This window comes from Dasypus novemcinctus, chromosome 8 (genome assembly GCF_030445035.2).
Source record: "Dasypus novemcinctus isolate mDasNov1 chromosome 8, mDasNov1.1.hap2, whole genome shotgun sequence".
Taxonomy (NCBI): domain Eukaryota; kingdom Metazoa; phylum Chordata; class Mammalia; order Cingulata; family Dasypodidae; genus Dasypus; species Dasypus novemcinctus.
The window spans coordinates 103323789-103341253 of record NC_080680.1 but is presented as its reverse complement, the minus strand read 5'-3'; the positions used below and the strand labels follow the sequence as shown (position 1 = coordinate 103341253).

Sequence of the window (17465 nt, the reverse complement as noted above, 5' to 3'; positions counted from 1 at the left end):
CAAAAGGTTAGCAAGTGGTTAATTTTGGGTGGGAAGTATATGAATGATCCTTGTTTTCTGATTTATATTCATTTCTATTTTCTAAATAATCCACCCGAAGCAGTATAAACCCTCTCTTTTACCATCAGGAAAAAAAAGCACATGAAAAACGAAATGCTAGTCACATCAGCAGTTATTATTACTGTTGTTATGAATCTGTGCTTTTTTGTGCCTCTGCAAATGGCAGGCACATTTTCTATCCTTTTCCCTTGTCCCCTGGTGAGGAGGCACTTAAAGAGATATTTGATACCAAGATTAAAATGAGAATCTCATTGGAACAAATGATTTCTTCCTGGACATTACTGCAGTATTAAAGTTGTCCATTACTGTCAACTTTTTTTTCCCTTCTCCTTAGCCTCTTCAGGAATAAAATAATTTTTAAGAGGCTTTCCTTTTAAAGTAAAATATTTATGATCCCCAAAGATCTGTCCAGTGGAGCGAGGCTGTTTGGTTAGAAATATGCCCTCTGTTTATCAGCTCCGTGTCTCCTGCCCTTCCTTGGCAGAGGCTGGGGAGGCAAGGAGAGGACTGCTCCCGACAGAGGGCACAGAAAGCAGCCTGGACAGGGAGAACACCCGCCAGGGCCCAGGCAGCCTCTGCCCACTCTACTGCTGCTCACCCACATTCAGAGCAGGGCTGGGGGGTGGGGGGCTCAGGAACTGAGGCAAGCCCCTCCCCAGGAAAGGGAGGCAGGACACTGATGCAGCCCATCCATGTGGCTCTTTTCCCTTGGGGGATGCTGTCCAAAAGGAAAATTCCTGATTCTCGAGTAGATTATAATACCGTCACCTCTGCCACTTACCACATCCTTGGGTCTGCCCCGAAACTGACACCACTCCCACCCTTTTCCCTCTATCCTGGTCCTCCCTGGATTCCGACCTGGAATATAAACTCTGCCCTGGAACGTGGCTTCTTGAGGGCCAGGCCTTGGTCTGAGTTTTTCCCACTTCGTCCGCTGAGTCTAAAGAGCAGAGCATCCCTCGGGCCTAGCTGGCTCACCTGCACCCCACTGCTGACAGGAAAGCTGCCCCTGGCTCCCTCGTGCCCCACTCCACCCAGATCCCTACCTGTGATTAGAGGTGGAACAAAGATCTGGGATGAGGGGAGGTATTTTTCCTGGTAATTAAAAGAAAACTTAACTCTGGAAATACAACAATTCCTTTATCAGGACATGTCCAAAGCTCTCCAAGGCAAAGCAAATAATTACAATGTCTATCACTAACAGAGAACTACAAAGCATTGTACACATATGATCTCTAATTCTTACAATCCTGAAAAATAAATTATACTCCCATTTTTTTCAAAAGAGAAACTGACACACAGATCCAGGGTCCATTTCTTCAGCACACAGAGAGCTCTCCGTGGCCAGCACACACAGAGCTCTCCGTGGACCATGGAGATGTCTGCTTTAGGAGGTAGTGAACTCCCCATCATTGGGGGTATCCAAAGAAAGATCATTGCCCACTGGGAATATTATAGATCTGATTTCCCCATCAGTAAGGATGATTAGACTATGTGCCTTTTATAGTTCATCTCAACTCTGAAACTCTATGATGTTATGAAAAATGGAAATTAAGGGAGACACAATTTTTAGACACATGTTACAAAGCATCTTTTACATTCATGGTTTCATCTGATCTCCATCTGGGCCCCTCTTTGGTGCATGGCAGGGCAGAAGGGGTGATGTAGGATAGAAGGTATGATGTCAGGTTTGGAGTCAAGACTGACTGGGTTAGATCCTGACTTGACTATAGACTAGCTGTGTGTTTTTGGATGTGACAAGGGACATGAGCTTGTCACGTCCAACGCCACAATAACACCCTGAGAACAGTAACACCCTTGCACAGTTAAATGCAAACATACCTGCAAAATGCACTCAGGAGGCCCTCTCTCCCCTGCCCATTTTACAGGAAAGGCTTGCAGAGATTAGATGATTATCCCAAGGTCACCCAAGCTTGCGAGCGATGGACAGGGATTTAAACTTTATGTCTGTCACCTGGCAGGGTTCCTCTGTGGGGCAGAATCACCCATCAGTGTTGCCATTCTCCCTGGGCAGGGGATGAGACACCTGATTTCTGTATCATAAAGGCAGAGCCAGGGCCCTTACAGCCTAGGGAAGTCTCCAAGAAAAAAAAGGAGAGGAACTGGGAGGAGACAAAGATGAACAGAAGAGTATCCTCTTCTCCTTCCAAAGAAGAGAGCCATCAGCAAATCCTGCCACAGATGGCTTCCAAGTAAGGGAGGATACTAGGTGCTGGGGAAATGCTGCAGAGTGGAATGGAAGGGCCAAGGACTCGGAGCCACAACACCTGGCTCTGCTCCTGGCAGATGTGCCATGTGACCTTGGGCCCCTTCACCTCTCTGAGTCTAGTTGCTCATCTATAAAATGGGGCTAAAATGACCCACCCTGCCAGGTGTTTCAGGGCCATGTATAAAACAAGCTGTGTAAGTGAAAGGCTCTTCCTGGTTGGGGATTCCACTGATTTTAATTGAGAATGATGGAAAAACAAACCAACAAAACAAAATACTGAAAGAACACATGCCAAAGAAGGAAGTCAGAGAATTGTCCATGAGAATGGAATGGGACTCAGGCACAGAGGCCACAACCCTCACCGAGAGAGAGAGAGAGTGCTCCTCTCCTCCCAGATGGCTCCTGCCTGGTTCAGCACGGCCTGTAGCCCAAGAAATGGCAGGTCCCTCACCCAGCCCGTCCCTCTCGAAGGAGGGACGCACGACGGAGATGCACCTGGGGAGCCTGTGTTAGGGAGACTAAGGAGGGGCCTGGCATGTCTGTCTTACCCGTGAGCAGCTGGAGGTCCGGGAGGGGCTCCGAGAGGACCCCCCGACACTGTTCCTCCACCGGCAGCGGAATCACCAACAGCCCGTCGGCCAGCTGGGGGAAATCCTTGATGAAGTTGTTCTCCCTGTGGAGAGGAGCAGAGACACTGCCAACGCCAGGAAGTGGAGGCTGCAGGAGGGCGGTGGGGCCGCGGGGATGGGGAGCCCGCTGCCTCCACAGAGACCCGGCACAGCCGCCGGCCTCCCCGTGGTTGCCTGACTGCGGTGCCTCCAGAGCCCTGACTCCCGGCTCGAGGACTGGACCGACAGGCTCGAATCAGAGGGGCTGGGCGCAATTCTGGCCGCGCCTCCAACTAGCTGTGCGATCTCCAGGAAACCACGGTGCCGCCAGGATCCTCGGTTTCCTTGTCTATAAAAGTAGACTTAGCTCTCAGGGCTGTTGTAAACACTTAATGAGATAGAGCCGACAATTGCTTAAGACACTGTCTGACACTCCATAAACTCTATATTTGGCTGCGACATGTCTTCCTGAATAAGCAATGACGGTGGTGAACCAGGAATGAGGGAACTGAAGGCAGTGTGGAGCACTTGAAAAATGGAGCGGGTGGGGCAGGCGAAGCCGGGAGGGAAAGACTTAAAAGAATGGATTTTTGTTCATTTGTTAAAGGGCTCTCAGAGAGCTTTTGGATCCAACTCTTTCTTTTACAGATGGGGAAACTGAGCCCTGGAGTAGGGGCGTGATTTGCTTGAGGATAACCCAGGTCTCCTGATTCCCAGGCCAGTGCTAATTCCCTTGTCCAAACTTCCTCAGGCACTTCTATCCCTTCCCTGTAGGGCCACCCCAGGGAGCAGATGGCAGATCTCTCCTGGCAACCTCAGGGGACAGAATTCCCAACAGAGGTATTCTTAAGGGGAGAGGCAGGCTTTAATCTTCTAGCCAACAGACCTGCCTAAAATACAGAACAGCGTGCCAAGAGAGGTGGTGAGCTTCCTGTTACAGGCAGCAGGCAAGCAAGAAACTTGACAGCCACTTAGTGTGGATGGTGTCAGGGGCATTTCTATATTAAAATGTGACTTTTGAGCTCCCTCCAGGCTCACAGATCTCCAGAGATGGAGACACTGATTACAATCCGGAGAGGAGGCAAAGGGCATGGAGGACAGGGGGCAGAATAAAGGAAGGAGAATTTTACCTGGACTAGGCAACCTTGAAATAAAAATCAGAAAAATGAAAGCACCTGGAATAGGCAACCTTGAAATGAAAGTCAGAAAAAGGAAAACAAAAGCATGTGATGCCAAAGCAAAGCCTTTGAAGGCTAGGTCTCAGGCAGTCCAAAAGCAGGCACCCACAGAGCTCACCAGCGACTCTGGCAGTTTAGTGCACATTTTCTTCATGCCAGGCCCCAAAGCGTTCCCAGGCACACTGTTGCCCCCGAGCTAGGTCAGAGTCCAGAGGAAAGGGTACATCGCCATCATCCTCACTATCGTCGTCATCGTCATGTTATTTATTGAATCCTGATACCTGATAGTTTGCTAGGACCTGGCTAAGTTTGACAGTTTTTGTTGTTTTTTTTTTAAGATTTATTTATTTATTTAAATCCCCCCCCCCCCCCCCCCCCCGTTGTCTGTTCTGTGTCTGTTTGCTGCGTCTTGTTTCTTTGTTTGCTTCTGTTGTTGTCAGCGGCACGGGAAGTGTGGGCAGCACCATTCCTGGGCAGGCTGCACTTTCTTTCGCGCTGGGTGGCTCTCCTTACGGGCGCACTCCTTGCGCGTGGGGCTCTCGGGGGACACCCCTGCGTGGCTCGTCACTCCTGCCTGTCTCGGCACTCCCTGCGCGCACCAGCACTGCGCATGGGCCAGCTCCACACGGGTCAAGGAGGCCCGGGGTTTGAACCGCGGACCTCCCATGTGGTAGACGGACGCCCTAACCACTAGGCAATTTCCCACATTTGACAGTTGATCTTCACAACAACCCTGTGGTAGGGTTGAATTATGCCCCCATAAAGACAAGGTCAAGCCCTAACCTCCAGTGGGGACTGTGAACCCACTTGTTAGTAGGACCTTTGAAGATGTTGATTATCAGTTCAGGTGCAAACTCATTTGTGAACAGGATCTTCGAAGGGCCTCTTTAGAGGAGGCCACATTGGGTCCGGGTGGGTTGTAATCCTTGTGACTGGAGAAAATTTGGTTGCAGTCAGGCCGTAGATGGCAGAATTCAGAGATATCAGAAGAAAGAAGCCAGAGAACAGGCAGCTTGCCATGTGACAGAGGCAGAGATGAAAGCCAAGGAATGCTGAGCAGTAGCTTCAAGCCAGTGCCAGAACGCTACAGACTCCAGAAGCAAATATAGCCTCCCCACACCGTGAGGTTGGCCTGCTAGCCTCCAAAACTGTGAACCGATTAATTCCTATTTTTTAAGTCAACCAGCCTGTCGTATTTTCAGAGCAGCCCAGGCAAATTAAGAAAATGTGCAATAATATAATATTATTATTATCCTCATTACAGTTGAGAAAAATGAGGTTAAGAGTTATAAGAGTTAACAGGTGGTAGAGTTGGCATTAGAACCCAGGTCTGTCTGATTCCAAACCTGGTGTTATCAGGAGTGAGGGGCTGGTGAGAACGGGGTTTTGCGTGGGACTCTTTGCCACGCACACGTTTGTACGACGGGGAGTTTCCAGGTCCGCGTCTGGACACTGAAGCATGCTATTTTGTGCGCCTGCATGTGGGCGCCCATGTCTGTTTGTGGAGCTTTGCTGGCTAACCTCTATGGGTGCACATGACTATGGGATCCACCTGGCTCTTTGAGACTAGACTTTGGCTTGTCTGCAAACCTGGGCGTGTGGGGCAGCACCAGGGGACAGCCAAGGGCAATGCAAGTGCACCAAGTAACACGTTAACACTGGACAGGGCTGAAGGGGCTAAGTTTCCCAGGTCTTCCTTGTGAGGTGGGATGCAGTTCTTCCTTCCAACATGGAGGGGGGCGGAGGATGTTCACATGCCCTAGTCATTCAACTAATGTGCACTGCACACATCCTCAGGGTGCAGCCCTGGCTGGGAGGGAGGGCCCCAGAGATAGAGGGGATGCTCGCCTTGTCCTCAAGATCCTCCCAGCTTACTGGGAGCGGGCGGATATTAACATTGGCCGTGCAGAACAAGCAGTGGGTCAGGAAATTTGAATGGGCTGGATGTTTCTGGACCAGTCCCTTCCGCATGAGACCCTACACACAGGAGAGGCCAAGGGCCAGGAGGCTGCCATGGCTCCAAAGGCTGGAGCGCCAGCTCTTCCCACACTCCAGGTAGCCGGGAGCAAACCGCTCAAGGCTCCGTTTTCTTATCTGTAAAGTGGGATCAAAGTAGCTACTCAGTCTGCCTTAATGAACTAGCAATAATAGCTTTTTATCGAGCACCTGTCACGCACCAGGTGCTGTTCAAATGGTGTACATAAGAAGTAGGTGCCGTTAAGATCCCCGGATTAAAAAAATAATAAAATAAAATAAAATAAATTAAAATAAATAAATAAATAATATCAGCTTAGAGATGGGGAAGGGGAAGCACAAAGAAGTTGTGGAACACAGCTGGGGAGTGCGAGACGCCAGGCAGCCTGGCTCCTCCCGAGCAGGCTCTGTGCTGCTGGGGTGCAGGGTGCTGGGGGCCCTGCCTGTGAGCTCCACGGTGCTGGAAGAGCCTCGGTGCCTGTGGGCACCTGCAGCCGTGGGAAGGGCCCGCTGCTGGTGACGGCCCGCTGCGCACCAGGTGCCCTGCCAGGTAGTTCTCAGTGTGACCTCCCTGAGCCCTTGCCTTCCACGATGGGCACGTTTTCCCCATTTAACCGATGGGGAAATGGAGGTTCCAAGAAGTTCTGAAGTGATTTCCCTGGATTCACACACTGAGTAAATATGAGAAGAGGGAGCAGTCGTCAGATTAATCTGATTTCCCGAGGCTAATTTGTTTTCTTTTCCACTTTATCATCCCGAGGACTCCCTTTCTCATCTATCTGGAAAAGCTCTTATAGTTTCAGAGCCGTGTCCGGGGCCCTCTTCTCCTATGCCTCGGACCTCAAAGGGACAATGCGAGGTGGCAGAGTGACAACCTCCAGACGGCGCCGCCCTTCTCCTGGAGGAAGGTTTCTCTCTCAGCTCCAGGGAGGCAGGGAGAGTCCTGAGGAAGCACGTGGAAGGTCAGCAGGAGCAGAAGGGAGGAGACGGAAGGGTGCGAATCAGCAGGCCAGTGTGGACGGCCAGGGGGAAGGAGGCAAGGACGAAGGGCAAGGCAGCGAGAGCGCAGACCACCTCTCAGGCTCGGGGACTCGCCCGTCATGCACGAAGTCTGCCAGCAGAGGGCGCCCACACCCAGCCTTCACATCCAGCGGCTCTCCCGGAGGCAAAACATGGATGGGAAGAGCAGTTCGGAAAGTTCCATTTGGCTGAGAGCCTCAGACAGAACCCCAGACAGCGGCTTCAGAATCCACTCACATGAGGAGGGTGACAAAGGAGGCTGGCAGGGGTGTTGGTTCAAACTTTTGGTCCGAGACTGGATTCTGATTCTCGGATTCGGGTATGTATGTGTGTATGTGCACATGTGTGGAGTAAAAACCACTAGGTAACTAACCCTAATAATAGGGAGAAGAATGAGTAATATTGTAATATTAAGATTTATCAATTACATCTGTTTTATCATCAGCTAGGTTCTAGGTAGAGTGCCAAGATGGATGGATGGATGGATGGAAAGATAGACACGTGTACCTTTACATGTATATATGTCCAGGGGTTCTTAACCTTTTTTATTCCACTGACCCCTTTACCAGTTAGGTGAAAACCACAGACCTCTTCTCAGAGTATCGTGCAGACAGTTTTATAACACTCAACATTGGAGGTCAGAGAAAATAAAGATAAGTTGATTTTTTTTTCAGTTCAAGCTCATGGACCCCCTAGAATCTTTCCATGGACCCCGAAGGCGACTGTGGACCCCTGGTTAAGAACTCTTGCTAAAGTCATTTTAACTTCACAATAACTCTATGAGATAACTACTATTATTATTGCCATTTTATAGAGGAAGAAATGGATATTCAGAGAGGCTAAGTAACTTGCCTAACCCAGGTCCCCAGTTAGGAAGTGGGCAGTGGCCAAGACCGTATCCTAACCCAACTAACTCCTAGCTTAGTGCCTGCACTCAGAAAGCACCTGTTCTGAGAATCAGTCCAAAGCCCAAGCTTTGATCGCTGAGATGGCCTGGCTTATGTGAAGATGAGATTGGGCAGTTCTGCAGTTGTTCATCTCCAGAGTGGACGGTGCTTATGTGTACACAGATGCAGCTGTATGTGCGTGTCTGTGTGAATGTGCAGAAGTGAATACTGCATTACAAAGAGCAATAGGCCTACTGTTTCTTTAGACAAGCCTGTCTCAACAGATGTCTATGAAAACGGTGCCATCTCAGTTAACGTTACACAGAATGGACTCATCCTTTCTTTTTTTTTTTAAGATTTATTTTTTATTTATTTCTCTCCCCTTCCCCGCCCCAGTTGTTTGCTCTCTGTGTCCATTCACTGTGTGTTTTTCTGTGTCTGCTTGTATTCTTGTCCTTTTTTAAAATATACTCATCCTTAAAATATAGTCGATCCTGGGTCCTGGGGCTCAGGGGGTCTCTGGGAGGGAGGTGTCTCATTCATACCACAAGCATCAATTGAGGAACTACCATGTTATCGGGGGCTCTTCTGGGCCTTGGGGAGAAGCAGTGGAAATGCAGGGAGGTGTCCACTCATGGCGACGAGGAGGGAATCCAAAGGACACAGTGAGGTCGACAAGGCCCTCCCAGATGTAGCCTCCGCCGGTTCTGCTCACGTTTTGAGGCACTGCTCCCTGGCTCCCTGTTCTCTGGTCACAATGACTGTCCTTGCGTTCCCCTACGGGACATGCTCCCCTCCTACCCAGAGTCTGGTCTCACTGGCCTCTGCCCTCTATCTGGGAAGTTCTTCCTCTCCCTCGTCACCTGGCCAACTCCCACTCATCCTTCAGACCACACCTCCCTGCACGGCCTCTGAGACATCTGCCCTGACTCAGGTCCCCTGCTGCTTGCCCTCACATCATCTGCTCTCTTCTCCCATGACGGGTGTCGCACTTTCTAACCACAGATGTGGTCACAGGAGACTTGTTAAAGATCTCTCTGTCTCCCTCTAGACCCCATAAGCTCCATCAGGGCCAAGACTGTGCCTATGCCATTTGCTGCTGCCTCCCAGGCACAGCGCCTGGGACACAGTCAGTGCTCAATGAAGACTTGCTAAAGAAATGAAGGAAGGATACCAAGAAACAAGAGGACTCTTTTAAGAGAGCCTTTGGTGCTGTTTTGCCATGGGATCTTGGCACGCTTCAGGATCCAAGGGATATTGAGTATTTGAGACTAAAATCTCAACTGTAGTTTCCACACCTGTTTTCCTAAGGGCTCAGACATGGGGCTGGGTCAGAAGGAGCCAGTGGCCACTGTGCTGATGGGGCCTCAGGAAAGGTAGACCTCCCTGAACGGGTTGGCCCGACCTTCCTAACCGGAGTGAGCATTTGAGCACATCCCTGTTGGAATGGGGTGGGGTGGGCTGAGGGATGCCAGGAGGAAACAAGTTCAAAAGCCACCTCGTCCATGAAAACTTCCCAGCTTTCCCCAGTAGGAATAAATCTTCCCTATCACTTTTCTCTCAAGCATCTTATGCGTGAATTGATTCCAGAAGGGGTCTTGGGCCTCAGAGACCCAAAGGCATGTGCTTGGAATTCACAGACATGGATTCCACATTCTGGAAGTGTGACCTTGGGAAGGTCATTTAAATTTTATAAGCCTTATTGACTTCACCTGTAAAATGGGGGTAATGAGTTTTAACTTCAATAGGTTCAGAGGAGGCAATGATCCATGCAAAGCTTTCTTAAAAGCTAGTTCCTTTTTCTGAATCCCACAACAGACTCTGAATGTTTTCAAAAGCCTTGGAGAGCCCAGCACTGTGCCTGGATCCCAGTACTCACCCCATCAGCCTTGGCCGAACCTTGGGTAGAGGCAAGGGGCAGGCCACTTGACCTTGACCCTCCACTCTGCCTATGAACCTAAGTGACACAAAACCTACACATCATGTCCCCAAAGGATAAGTCACACCTAGCTCCCTTTAGATTGGCCCTGCTGACAAGGGACAGCAAGTGAGGCGAGCCGGCTCCTCCCCCACCCTCTCCCCAGTCTGCACTCCTCCAAATCCCGGTAAGAATATGTGTGAGTGTTTCAGATACATTAATACACAGCCACCAGCTAGCAAGAGCTGATCACCCCTCAGTTCTGGGGAAATTAGCATTTAAATTGAGGTATTTGAGGGAGGTAAATCACCCCAGAGCCAGCGAGAGCTGTCTGCAGCCTTTAGAGTGGAGAGGGGGTGGCTAGGATCCTCAGCCTGGGAGCTCTGCGTTTGCAGGAAGGGGTCCACGCTGCCTGCCCAGCTCTCTGGCTCCCCAGGCTGCCCAGAAGCCACTAGAAAGGGTGCCATCAGGCTCCCAATGCTGATGAGGCCTTCTCCCCTGTTCAACCGTGCCCACCCCTCCCTCCAACAGAACTGAGCCTCTCTGCCAAATGAGGGCGATGACTTTGGCTGAGGAGTGGTGTCCTCCTTGGCCAAGGAGCAAGGGGACTTGTGTCCTCATCTCGGCTCTGCCACTGCCTCGCTGTGTGGTTTGGGAAGTCACTCTCCCTCTCTGAAACTGAGAGGGGTGGGCTGCTGCAACACGGGTGTTTCTCTGCACCCCAGGTCGGGAGGCCCTGGGCTGGATTTTGTAGCTGGTCCGTGGGTGCTGGAGACGAAAGGATCTGTGGGTGCTGGAGTTGATAGGTGGAGATTAAATGGACACTAGCACTTTCTTGTACAGGCTCAGGGAGCAGTTAGAAGCTTTGTCCTAACATGATGTGCTTCTTAATTTATGGGTCTTAGTTTAAGTTCTCTGGTCAAGCACCCCAGACTTAATCATTCTTTAATTCATTCATCCATTCAGTCAACAAATCTTTACTAGTATGTTTCCGGCATTGGGATTATCATAAAATCTAAAAAATTAAAAGAAAAAAGGCATTGTCTGCCCTCAAGTTGTGCATAGCCTGGTAGGAGATACACACGTGTGCAAATTTGTGCAAGGTGAATAACGTTTTTGATAATATTAAACTGAAGTCATTTTCATTCCCCCTAAGTCATGTTAGTCGATGGCTCCCCATCCGGTAAATCAATGGCATTCATCCTGTCAATGGAAGAGCAGATACCGCCTAGGAAAAAAAGGAGGCACTGCTCAGTTTTGCATCTCAAAGCTGACTTTGTAGTGTCTCAAGCTAGACAAAAGTTTTGAAAGCCAGCCTGTGCTGAGAGCAAAGGTTTCCCTATATATAAAAAGCCAGACCTGGCTGACTCAGATCATAGTGTTTTATTTTAATGTACAGATGGTGCAGGGTATGACCCAAGGGGAGTTCCCACCAGACAGGAAAAGGAAGTGGGAAGCCCTTCTTTTTGCCACTGGTTCTGGGCAGAGATGCTGAGGAGAGAAGGTCAAGAGGCCAGGAGGCCAGGAGGCCAGGAGGCCAGGAGGCCAGGAGGGCAGGCGTGAGTGTCTCCATCACCCTCCTCCCAGACTTGTCGGAGTCAACCCTGCTGGCTCCACTCACCCCAGCCAGGACGGTAGTGTCGACATGCACTTAAGATACCAGGACGGGGTTGGAGGACAATCTCAGCACAGGAGAGCAGGGGCAAAGGCGCTTGCTTCCCCAGACTCAGCGGCTGGTTTGGGGAGTCTGCGAGTCCCCGTATCCATGGCAGGGAGGGAGAGGGTGCAGGGGAGCCTGAAGTCAGCCCTGAGCCCTGCACCCACAGAGCACAGAGGAGGAAGTCATCATGACCTCCAGGCATAGAGGCCTCCCTGCTCCTGGGAGGCAGGTGGAAGAGTCGAGCTCTGAGGTTAGGGTGAATGGGCTCAGGGCTTCAGAGCGTGTGGCTCTCCAGACCTTGCGCTTTGGAGGTGGGATCCTCTCAGACGACCACCCAAGCCTACCCCGATCAAAATGGACGCCAGTGCAGAGACCCGGAGCCGCGCGCAGACGCGAGATCACGTAGTGGATACCAGCAATATCGCGGCGTTCATGTCTGCCAGGGTCCTCCCCCATACATGGGCCTGCAGCCTGACGCCAGGCTGGGGGAGAGGGAGATGGCTGGATAAGGGAGCTGAGCTTGAGCTGCTCTTTGTGCTGACCGAATGTTTACCCTGAAGAGAATAGTTTAAACTTGTTACTTATTTATCTATTTATTTATTTGCTATCAGTAGGATGGAAGCTGGAGGGAAAGATTATGTCAGTTGTGGAAAATTAAGAAAACCCCAGTGGTGTGTGTATGTGAGTTGTAATGAGCAAGTTTTTGAACCCTTAAGTTAGAGTGATAAAGGTTAACAGAGGAAGTTCAGGGTGCAAGGGAGTACAGAGGAGGGAAACCTAACACAGTCAGGAGGGCTCCCTGGAGGAGGTGAGACTTGACTGATGAGAGGAGTATCCAGGTAGAGGGCAGGGAAAGGAAGAGGAGGGGATGGGAACAGGCCAAAAGAATAACATGTGCAAAAGCCTAAAAGTGAGAGAGAGGGAGAGAGAGAGAGAGAATAGGACAGAGGAAAGAACTGTCACATGACGCATTCTAGAACCTGAAAGATGCTATGGTCCAGATGGTAAAGCACCGAGTGAAAGGCAGACTATGGCTAGAGAAGGGCAGTGGGATCATATCTTAAAGATCTTCTAAGTCATGCTAAGGAAGGGGGACTTGATTCTGAGGGCAAGGAGACCCACTGAAGGGTCTGACACCGTCAGACCGGAGCTTCAGAAAGACTACCTGGCTACAGGGTGGAGGATGGGTTGGGAAAGCAACAAGGCTAGAGGGAGGGAGACCAATGATGAGGCTTTGCAGCAACCCAGGCAAGGAAGATGGTGCGGCTGTGTAAGGATCTAGAGAAGAGGCACCAATTTGAGCGGGAATTAAGAAACAGCCTACTGATCTCATCATGGCCTGCACGTGGTGGGGAGTGGAGGAACAAATCACAGGCGATGCTGGGATGTCGGGAAGTCTGGAGCCCAGGCAGGCAGGACCGAGGCGCTCTGCCCACTCCGGGGGCCATGTCTCCTAGATGTGCTACTGCAAAGCCTCGGATCTCAGGCTGGTGGGCATCCTAGGCCTCCCGCCTGCCTCTGCCCACTGTCAGGTCATCCTGGGCCACCCGCTATGTGGGGAGACCCACAGGCAGGGGGCCAGGCTTTGAGCAAACCCCAGCACTTCGTGCAAGCTGAGTGGAGGCTCTTGGGGCTGTGGTCTCGACCAGCAGACACAGCCCCTGCCTTCTGGGGCTGTATCAGGGTCGTGGGTGTGGAGATGCATCACTGGAGATACAATGGCCCACGCAGTTTTGCCCAGTTTTATCTCAGTTGACCCTCATGGAAATGACGATCCTTATTCTTCCAGGGTGGCAGGAGAGGAGACAAACGCAGGGCCACGCAGGGCCTTCTTTAGGGCTCCCGTGTTCTTTGCTCGTTCCTTTGTTTGCAGGACTAGGACTGGCTAGCAACCTGTTATTCTTGATTTCTAATCCAGAGATTCTTCCCCTTACATGTACTCAAAGGTCAGTGGGAATGACGACACCCCGTGCCTGGCAGTCCCTCTGGACTGGGAGTGCCTTCGATGCTGAGCCTGGGTCTGTTTCATCTTTGCAACTTCCAGAGTGCCCTTTAGGGGCTTCACAGACAGGTCTCATTGTGTCACCTCCTCCAGGAAGTGCCCTGAGCCTCCTTATGGGAAGAAACATCTTTCTGCTTCTGCAGCACTTAACTTTGGCTCTGATCTCAGATCACCACACTCAGCCAGCCTGGCTGCTCTCTGCATGCCCGTCTCCTGCCTCAGACCCCATACTTCTCTGTTGCAGGGACCTGGCTGTTGTGCTCTGAATCCTTTTTTGCCCACACCCTGAGGCCAGTGTCTACACTGACCCAGCACATAATAGTGTCTATTTTGGTTTAGGCCACCATCCTCTCTCAAGGGGACGGCTGCAATGCAATAGCTTGTTAACTCTGCTCATTGCATTCAGCTCTGCCCCTTTCAATTCTTTTACCATCCTGCAGCCAGAAGGATTTTCTAAAGCAATGGTCCTAATTCAAATATATCGTTGTCTCCATGTATCAGTTTTCTATTGCTTCCATAACAAATGATCACCAACTTCATGGCTTAAAACATACAAATGTATTCTCTTGTGAGCCTGCAAGTCAGAAGTCTGACCCTGGTCTCACTGGGCTCAGATCAAGATGTTGGCACCGCTGTGTTCCTTAAGGAGGTTCTAAAGGAGAAAAGGTTACCTTGTCTTTTCCCGAGGCCACCTGTATTCCTTGGCTCCCTTCCTCTCCATCTTTCTAAGCTAGCAAAGGCAAGGCAAGCCCGTCTCCCACCACATCGCTCTGGCCCACTCCTCTGCCTCACTCTTCCACATGAAGGACCCTGGTGGTCACGGGGAGCCCATCCAGAAAATGCAGGACAATCTCCTTATCTCAATATCTGTTGGTTAGCACAGTTAACGCTACCTGCGCCTTTACTTCCCCTTTGCAATGTAAGATGACACAGTCCCAGGCTCCAGGAAGAAGATGTGACATCGTTAGGGGTCATTACTCTGTCTATCACAGTCCAGGGTTTTGCTTTTCCCAGGAGGACTTGTTGCTGCCCCTCCCTTCATTTGGTAACTCGATGCTCTGTCTCTGCGCTTCCCTGGCCCTAGTGTTTCATTTCCTGGGCTGTCATTTCCTGGACAGTAGTTATCTCCCTCACTGGACCATGAACACTGGATGGCAAGGACCACATCTGCCTCATTCACTGCTGTGTATCCAAATGCAGGGGCTGACCCATGCACGAGGGGCTCAATAAATGCTGCTTATTCCATGAATGAATGAATGAATGAATGAATGAATGAATGAATGAATGAATGCCTCTTAGCTGAATGAAAATGCAGGGGAGACAAGCCATTCAGCTACAAAACTGCATTCTCCCTCCTGTGGAGCCTGGGTCCATGCCTTCTTCATCTCTGCCTCCCTTACTTCCTCAGACATCTAGCACACAGACTAATATATATAATTGTCACAGTGAATGTCTAATGATTGTTTACAATGTGCCGGACATTATCCTCAAGTCTTTGCACATATTATCTCACTTCACCCTCAACAACTCCACATGGTAAGTACTATTATTCTCAATTTTTTTTACTGAGGAAAAAAAGAGGCATAGAGAGGGTAAGTGCATAGAGCTAGTAAGCTAGGATCTGAATACCCTAATTCCATGTTTTAAAGAACTATATAAGGCATATGCTAGCAAATGTTTATTTTTGCCCCTAAATGAAATGCCGAAAAGCAAAGGTTGTCACCTTAAAAATACCCAGTCTGGGTGAAATGTCCCAGATGGATGACTGTTAATAATGGTGGCGGCCATTGACTGAATGCACACCAAGTGTTAGTGTGCTGCAGGCACTATTTCCAACCTTCTCATCGATCCCGTGGAATAGGTTTTATTACCTAGATGATGGAGTATAGGAAACTGTGGCTCAGAGAGGTACGATCACCTTCCTAGGGCCACCCAGGATTTCATCAGGGTTATCTGGCTTCCTCTGCCACCCGTCACCCCTACCATGCTCACACCTGTCTTTTCTCTCTCCTTCCCCATCCTCAGTCACACACAGGTGTGCACACCCACATGCACAGGGCCCAGGCCTGCTTCTCTAAATGCAGAACCACTTCCATCGCTGGCACCAAACTCATTTAAGAATTCCAGGCATGGCTGTTATTAACAACCTCCTGCTCTGGTAATTGCAATCCCTGAAACTGAAAGAAATTGCAGGCTAGAGAAACATTATCTTCTCCTCAGCCATTCGCCCTCCATCTCCTTGCCTGTGTGTGTCAGCACAAGGATTTCTTGTCCTGTCACAACACCTGGAACAAGCTGAGTTGCTGTCACTGTGACCTCGGAGAGATTTCCCAAAATTTTTCTCTCCAGTTCTCAAGGGATAGAATCAAAGTCCCTGATACCAATACCTTGATATCAAACTTCAGAGGTGGGGGTGGGGAAAGTTAGACCCTCACCATCACAAGGGCCAACCTCTGTATTTTTCTGACGACATGCTATCATCTCTGTTTTCCAGATGCTGTAAAGGAGATTCAGGGAAGGAAATCAGCCTTGTCCCAGTTCATCCCAAGATGCCTGGCTCTCTCTCTGCAGCCCCACCCCACACTCTCCCAGTTACCTCCCTCAGTCCCCTAGGGGTCTGGCTGCTTATTTTATCTCCTTCAAGGGCAGCAGACAACAGCCCTAGGCTGCTGAGAACTTTTCAGAACCAATTAGGAGCCTCACGTTCTGGCTTTGGGGCTTTTTCTGTTCTCAGGGCCCCTCCGCCCCTCACCATCATTTTACTGTAAGGCTTCCCTGGGCAGGGCCTGGACTCGGTTAGTGTCTGGGTCTCAGGGGTCTAGCACAGGGGTCTAGTGCAGTAAGTCCCCCAGAAAAGCACTTGGGGACTGAGTCCGAGGGCAGAGGTGATTGCTCCTTGGGAATCCCATTGCACAGTCTTCTCTCAAGTCCCCACCCACTCTCAGCCCAGCCCTGGAGGCAGGACTCCCCTGCGCCGGCAGCTGTGCAGCTAACTCACTGAGGCCTTGAGAAAGCCACACCCCATCTCTGGGTGCCTTTTCAGCCCAGACTCAGCCGCCCCTTACTGGTTCCATTAAGGGACAGTCACTGGAGGCTGAGGGAGTTCTCAAAGCTCCCATAGGACACTTGGTTTTCTCTCTCATCTTTTTTGAAACAGTCTTTGGAGTCAGACACACCTGGTGCTGTGCTGGTTGGAAAGAACATTCGACCTTTTCTGACCGCTGTTTCCTCATCAGAAAAGTGAGAATAATGATAATCCTTGTTTCATATGACTGCCGTAAGGATTAAAAGGGTCCATAATATGCTTCCTCAAAGCATTAAACATAGAATGACTATATGCCCTGGCACTTCCACTTCTAGGCATACACCCAAAAGAATTGAAAGCAGACTCCAACTCATACTTGCACACAGAGGCTCATCATAGTACTGTTCCCAAGAGCCCCAAGGGGAAGCAACCCAAGTGTCCATCAACAGAAGACTGGATAAACAAAATGTGGCATATACATACAACGGATTAGTATCCAGCCACAAAAGAAGATTGATGTTCCGGTATATACTACAACACGGTAGAGGTAGGATCTTGAAAACATTACGCTAATGAAATAAGACAGACACAAGACAGCTATTGTCTAATTCCACCTACATGAAATATATAGAAACATACAAAAGCAGCAAATTCGTAGAGACAGAAAGTAGATTGGAAGTTACCAGGGGCCAAGCGGAGGGAGGAATGGTGAGATATTGTTTACTGGCTATATAGCTTCTGTTTGGGGTGGTGAAAAATCTTGGTAACAGATGCTGGTGATAGTAGCACAGCATTGTAAGTGTAATTAATGTCACACTCGGACTTACGTCTACACTGAAAAGTGATTAAAATGACAATTACATGTTACACAATTAAAAAAAAAAAAAAGAATCCATAATGTGG

The 17465-nt window shown here is 49.9% G+C and overlaps 1 protein-coding gene across 3 annotated transcripts in view; it reads right to left on the bottom strand.

Annotated features, from left to right (window-relative positions):
* The window catches only part of ASTN2 (astrotactin 2), a 950369-nt gene that overhangs the window by 267249 nt on the left and 665655 nt on the right, over positions 1 to 17465 (bottom strand). For all 3 annotated transcript variants that reach the window (XM_058302487.1, XM_058302488.1, XM_058302489.1), the window contains one exon: positions 2839 to 2963. In XM_058302487.1, coding sequence (XP_058158470.1) covers positions 2839 to 2963 — 125 coding nt within the window. The remainder of the gene's footprint in view (positions 1 to 2838; positions 2964 to 17465) is intronic.